General features: G+C 34.6%; 1 protein-coding gene across 1 annotated transcript; it reads left to right on the top strand.

Annotated features, from left to right (window-relative positions):
* Positions 1 to 4,563: 4,563 nt before the first annotated feature.
* Positions 4,564 to 7,208, top strand: HAND1 (heart and neural crest derivatives expressed 1). The gene is made up of 2 exons (XM_082256866.1): positions 4,564 to 5,256; positions 7,059 to 7,208. The coding sequence occupies exons 1-2, from the start codon at positions 4,768 to 4,770 to the stop codon at positions 7,155 to 7,157; spliced, it is 588 nt and encodes a 195-aa protein (XP_082112992.1). The 5' UTR covers positions 4,564 to 4,767; the 3' UTR covers positions 7,158 to 7,208.
* The last annotated feature ends 245 nt before the right edge of the window (positions 7,209 to 7,453 follow it).

Below are 7,453 nucleotides of genomic sequence, written 5' to 3'. Positions count from 1 at the left end.
AGTTCTTTGCCATGAGGTGCCATGTTGAACTTCCAGTGACCAGAATGAGAGAGTGAGAGCAATAACACCAAATTTAACACACCTGCTGCCCATTCACACCTGACACCTTGTAACACTAACAAGTCACATGACACCAGGAAAGGAAAATGGCTAATTGGGCCCAATTTGGACATTTTCACGTAGGGGTGTACTCACTTTTGTTTCCAGCGGTTTATTCCTGGTTCACACATATATGATGCAGCAACCCTGCGAATCCACTGCAGGTTCCCGCATCGCACTCAACTCACAGGCAGTTCACACTGCCATATGCAAATTGCTGGGGGTGTAAGTACAATGTTAACGACACCCCCAGATCAGTTTGCATATCGCAGTCCGAACTGTCAGTTTGGACATGAATCAGATAGCATATAGGTGTGAACTCCCATGCAATCTGATTCTGGTGTGGACTCAAAAAAGGGTCCTGTGCGAGTATGGTCCCAATGCGATGTGAATTCAGCCATACAATCTATATGGCTGAATTTGCATCTCACAGACATTGCATGTGATTTGCAGAGCAGTGCACTGTGAATCATATACAATATCTGTGATTACATATGTGTGAACCTGCTCTCAGACATTAATGGCTTTGAGTTGAGTTATTTTAAGGGGACAGCAAATTTACACTTTTATACAAGCTCTATACTCAATACTTTACATTGTAGCAAAGTGTCATTTCTTCAGTGTTGTTCCATGAAAAGATAGAATAAAATATTTTCAAAAATGTGAGGGGTGTATGAGACAGAGACAGAGAAATGGAGAGCAACAGAGAGATGGAAATAGAGCGATATAAAGAGACAGATGGAAAGAGAGAGAGGGATGGGAGAGAAAAAAAGAACAAGAGAGAGTGGAAAGATAGAGTGAGAGGAAGAAAGGAAAGAAAGAAAGAAAGAAAGAAAGAAAGAAAGAAAGAAAGAAAGAAAGAAAGAAAGAAAGAAAGAAAGAAAGAAAGAAAGAAAGAAAGAAAGAAAGAAAGAAAGAAAGAAAATGAGAGACCGATGAGAAAGAAAGAGAAAGAAACAGGGGGGCCCAAAGAGATATGCATTTAGGGCTTCTGAGCAAAATCCATATAGATATAAATCAAGTTTATTTTGCAAAGAAATATGTGACAGATCCAGGATTTTAATGATGTTGTGTCCTATCTGATATAAATCATGCCCATACTGCAAATTTGCAACTCAATGTATACATAAACAACTGTATATAAAATGATGTGTAAATGTGAAATGTATATCCATATAATGAACACTCAATTTATACTGGGGCAGATAAACCAATATATATGTCAAGATCGTCACATAAACCCAAACCATTCACATTTTAAATCATGTAATCTTGCTCATATACATTATATATATATACATTTGTTTTTTTGTTTTTTACTCATAAACAGTGTTTTTTCTTTTTTTTTTTTTAATAACTACCATTGGGCAAGTAAGTTCCAGTCTATACTCGGTTACTATGTATTAAACTGTTTACAGATCTAATTTTCAATAGAAGATACAGCTTTTTACATACGGCTGTCTCCTGTTGCAGATGGTAAAAAATAACTGTATAAAGCGAAGTACTTACTGTATTCTTGTGTGTATTACACTCCTATGTAGTAATAATACAAGCTCCATACCATCAGAATACTGTGTGAATGGTGAATATAGGATTATTTCTATCATGTAGCACACAGTCTGCTTACAGTCACTTTCTTTCCCAGTGTAATAAAGATAAATGTATTCTATAAGTTACAACATTATTCATTTTTGGTGTTAAATCAATTCAGCTATTTATATAACAGAGCAAAACAGCAGACACAGAATTGTAGCTACACTTTTTTTATTATTGCAAAGGAAATAAAACAGATTTAAAACAACATTTCTCTTGTTTAATGATTTTCCCTCATAGAAAGTCAGATGATATATTTGAAGAACAGAGAATGCCGTAAAAGTGATACATCTGGTAACATTTGGAATCATATAAATAATGAAGAGCACTATGATATTAGAGTCCCATGGTCCCAGTCCAGGAGCAAAATGTTTGGATCACAAGTGAGAATGGTCATAATCTGTAACAGCCGCTGTATGTCCATGGCTCCGGGATGATGATGGATCCCTCATCAGGCAACCTAAAATATTACTATGTATACGGTTATATGGTATATATACTTTATTTGGTATATATACTTTATTTGGGATGGATGGAAAGTGTGTGACGCCTAAACCATATGCGAGATTAGACTGGTATAAAACATGAAAGGTTGTAAAAATTCCTCAAAACTGATAGTTACTTATAATTACTCCATTAGTACTATTACTACTACTAATGATACAGGGTATAATTCCAAACTTTCTCCTATTAGCTATAATAGCAATAATACATTCCATTTTACTTTAATTTTTTGTTTTATTTTTGCTTGTTTATTACAAATAGTCGCCCTTTCTCAGTACGCAGGCACAATATCGGGATTACAATGACCACAATATTATAAGTGTGCGATGTTTGTTTTACTTTTATTGTACAAATATTTTTTTTATTGAGTGGACTATTTTGGATACTTAATATTAAATAGTAGAACTGACTGTGTGTGTGCTTATTTTTTAGTATTATTGCTATTTATTTTTAAGATTTTTTTATATTATATTATAATAGAGAAACAGAGCGTGCGTGTATGTGTAATAAATACATACACATATACACACACTATAATAAAATACAGTATACTATAACATCATAATAATATTAATAAAAATAAAATGATAATAATACAGTTAAATGTGTACAATTTTATATATATATATATATATATATATATATATATATATACATATATATATATATAAAATATATTATGATAATATAGTAATGAACACATACATACAAATACACACACATATTTATTATAGTATTATACTGTATACACACGCACTTAATATATTACACACACCTATATTATATGTGTGTGTGTGTGTATATATATATATACACACACACACACACATATATATATATATATATACACACACACACACACACACACACACACACACACACACACACACATATATACATTATGATAATATATGATCACCCATACACACACACTATAAGAAAATATATTGTGATAATGTAGTAAGGAACACGAACATACAAATACACACACACACATACCGTATTTATTGTAGTATCATACTGGGAACACACATTCTTAATATATTACAAACAAATATAAAAAAAAAAAAAAAAAAATATATATATATACACACACACAAATATATACATTATGATAGTATACACACACTATAAGAATGAGAATATAGTAATGAACACATACATACAAATACACTCACACAAACACACTCACATGTACTATAGTATTTTACTGTGAACACACACTCTTAATATATTACAAACATATATATATATATATATATATATATATATATATATAGACACAAATATATACATTTTAATGATATACACACACCATAAGAAAATATATTATGATAATATAGTAATGAGCATATACATACAAATACACACAGACATATATTTATAATGATTTTATACTGTATACACACACACACACTTAATATATTGCACACACATATAAAATATATATACCCACACATATACTGTATATACAATATAATAATATATACACATTAAAATGTGTGTACTATTTTAATTCACTCTGATCGTGAATACTACTGTTAGTGTTTGTTTTTCTAGATAATGCAGACATATATAGACATGAATGAACAGAGTACGTTTGTTAAACAACAATCACAATATTCCAAGTTCAGTAAGCAGCCCAGTATTATTTATTCATTGCAGTGTGCAGTACTATAAGTACCACTGGATAAACATAAAACACCTTATAAAATCCTTGCATGGTTTGGAAAAGATTTGTATGCTATTATCATCATAGGTGATGATCTTACCCGGTCCTATATTTGTTGACATAAAATAAATCAGAAAAGCTGTCAGTGCTCTGTGAGAAGAGTGAGAGCTGTAGGTATGTGATCAGAGCTGGGACCCTGGTGAGGTGGTAACCTGGGACTCTGGTGGTGAGCTGGGACCCTAGTGAGCTGGTGAGCTGAGACCTTGGTGAGCTGGGACCCTGGTGAGCTGGGACCCTGGTGAGCTGGGACCCTGGTGAGCTGGTAACCTGGGACCCTGGTGAGCTGGTAACCTGGGACCCTGGTGATCTGGGACCCTGGTGGTGAGCTAGTACCCTGGTGCCGTAGACAGAGCATTAGGTGAGAGTATAAAGTTCTCTGATTCCAGGTGATTGTCGCCTGCTACCCCTCCTCCCCCCTCCTCCTCCTCCTCTTCTTCTCCCCCTGCACTTCCTATTGGTTGCCAGCACAGTCTGACATCAAGAGCCGAGGTCCATATAAAGCTGCCTGGGGAGGCACACAAGGGTTAAAACGCTGAGAGCAGCAGAGCTGGAGCCTGGATCATATCTGTTATTGTATCCCAGGCTTACCTTATCCTCTCTAATCTTACATATATAGATTCTGGCTTAGCAACTTAGCCCTGAGTGTGATCTGCTGGATGCTGGGAGTTAGTTGTCCAAGGAGAGCCCTGTTCATGAGGTGGAAACGTGTCTTGTAGGAGACTAAAGGAATTCCAGGTCCAGATCTCATGGGGTCACAGTAAGGAGCCGCAAGGAGCCAAGTTGTAGCAGATCAGCGCTTTGTCTTAGTGGAGGAGGAAGAAGATCTCTCAAGGGTTACCATGAACATCATTGGGAGTTACCAGCACCACCATATGATGCCAGAACCCTTTATCTTTACTCCCACTTCCAGATGTCACCAGGAAAGACCTTACTTCCAGGGATGGGTCCTCAACCCAGGAGAAGTGTCACCAGAGTTTGCCACCCAGCCTCCCTACAGCCCTGAATATGGCACTGTAGGCCCATCGCAGACTGGCAACCGCCTGGAGGCCTTGACTGGTAGACTGAGCAGGAGGAAGGGGGTCCCTCCTAAAAAGGAGAGGAGAAGGACAGAAAGTATTAACAGCGCCTTTGCAGAACTTAGAGAATGTATCCCAAATGTGCCAGCCGACACCAAACTCTCAAAAATCAAGACCCTCAGGCTCGCCACTAGCTACATTGGCTACTTGATGGACGTCCTGGCCAAAGATACTGAGCCTGGGGGCACTGAGGGCTTTAAGGCTGAGCTCAAGAAAGTAGACAGCAGAGACTGTAAAAGGAAAAGAGAAGGGGTGAGTACAGAAAACAAATATATAATACTGTTTTCTTTCTTTCTTTCTTTCTTTCTTTCTTTCTTTCTTTCTTTCTTTCTTTCTTTCTTTCTTTCTTTCTTTCTTTCTTTCTTTCTTTCTTTCTCTTTGTTTTCTTTCTTTCTCTCTTTCCTTGTTTTCTCTCTTTTCTTTTCATTCCCTCATTCTTTCCTTGTTTTCTCCCCCCCCTTATTCTTTCCTTCTTCTTTGTTTATTTTCATTCTCTCATTGTTTCCTTTTTTCTTTCTTTCTTTTCAGTCCCTCGTTCGTTCCTTGTTTTCTTTCTTTCCTTTCATTCCCTCGTTCTTTCCTTGTTTTCTTTCTTTCTTTTCATTCCCTCGTTCTTTCATTGTTTTCTTTTTCTTTTCATTCCCTCGTTGTTTCCTTGTTTTCTCTCTTTCTTTTAATTCCCTCATTCTTACCTTGTTTTCTTTCTTTCTTTCTTTCTTTCTTTCTATTCCCTCATTCTTACCTTGTTTTCTTTCTTTCTTTCTATTCCCTCATTCTTACCTTGTTTTCTTTCTTTCTTTCTTTCTTTCTTTCTTTCTTTCTTTCTTTCTTTCTTTCTTTCTTTCTTTCTTTCTTTCTTTCTTTCTTTCTTTCTTTCTTTCTCTTTCTTTCTTTCTATTCCCTCATTCTTTCTTTCTTTCCTTTCTCTCTTTCTTTTAATTCCCTCATTCTTACATTATTTTCTTTCTTTCTTTCTATTCCCTCATTCTTACCTTGTTTTCTTTCTTTCTTTCTTTCTTTCTTTCTTTCTTTCTTTCTTTCTTTCTTTCTTTCTTTCTTTCTTTCTTTCTTTCTTTCTTTCTTTCTCTTTCTTTCTTTCTCTTTCCTTTCCCTCTTTCTTTTACTTTCTTTCATATTTATTTTTTTGTATTTCTTTCTCCCCCCTCTTGTTTTTTTCCCTTATCTTTGTGTTCCATGCTCTACCTTTTCCCCTTTTTTTCCTCCTTGCTTTTTATCTTTTATTCTCTCTTTATTTAGTAATTCACACCTAAAAAGCATCCTACCTCTTTTAAATAAAAGGTGACAACGATCCCTAAATTAGGAAATCCACCAGTCCTGTGTAAAATTGTATTTAATAAACATAAAGGTTTGTTTGTATATGTTTTAACCAAGATTCACACAATTGTCTAGATTTAGCTGGAAAAAATATATGAATCTTGGACCCCCCTATTTTTTTTAATTTATTTTATTTTTTTTCATAAACGCTAAATTCCTTATCACCTATTTTTTTTTTTTTTTTAACTTAAGGATGACTTTGTTGCAGAAATGTTTTTGATAAACATGTAGGACTGTTACAATACTGTTCTACAGCCTCACAAAACTGTAAACACATTCTGCATTTGGTGTTGGAGTAAAATATTGCTGTGGGAAAGTTCACAGCCCTTAAGATAAACCCTAAATCCAGATTCTCAAGAGGTCTTCAAATATAAAATATTTAAAATATTCTTTTAAAATGTGGTCAGTTTATGCTGTATTATACACAGGCTGATAATTAATTTACTCTGCTTTCTTTTTTTATTTACCATAAATATTCTACATAACACTAACAACAGACAAGCCCACGAAGTGTATGTTTATTTTTCCTGTAAATATCTCATAAATGTTACAGTTAAGTATGTTTTTTTAATTATTTCTTTTTACTAAAATAGACTTTAAAGAAAATCATTCATGACATATTTCCCAAGATTGGTTTTTAAATATTTTCCCTAATTTTATTTTCTGTTTATTTTTTGTTAAGTATTTTTTTCAAATAAATTCTTTTTTCTTTTCTGCAGAGTGAAGGATTCTGGGGTAATAGTCCAGCAGGAGAGAAGAAGATGAAGGGTCGGACAGGGTGGCCACAACAGGTCTGGGCCTTAGAACTGAACCCCTAAAAGTTGCCTTAATTACCCTGAATGCACTGTAACCATCCTAGAGAATCCTAGACAAATGGAATTTAATAACCAAGCACTCCTCTTAAGGCTGGGTAGGAAAGGACAGACAAACTTATGTGCAATTTAAAAAATCTATTTCTTTGGACAATTGTAAGATTTTTTTTTTTTTTTTTTTTCCTTTTGTGAAGACAGGATTGTGCACAAATGATTACCATGTGTTTGCGTGAGAAGTCTGCAAATTATAAACTGCCTTCAATGGATTTATATGTAAAGAACCAGAGAATGTACATAACAAT

The sequence above is a fragment of the Pelophylax lessonae genome (genome assembly GCF_965119305.1).
Source record: "Pelophylax lessonae genome assembly, chromosome: 4".
Lineage (NCBI taxonomy): Eukaryota > Metazoa > Chordata > Amphibia > Anura > Ranidae > Pelophylax > Pelophylax lessonae.
The sequence above is the reverse complement of the archived record's forward strand: the minus strand, read 5'-3'. Positions and strand labels throughout refer to the sequence as shown.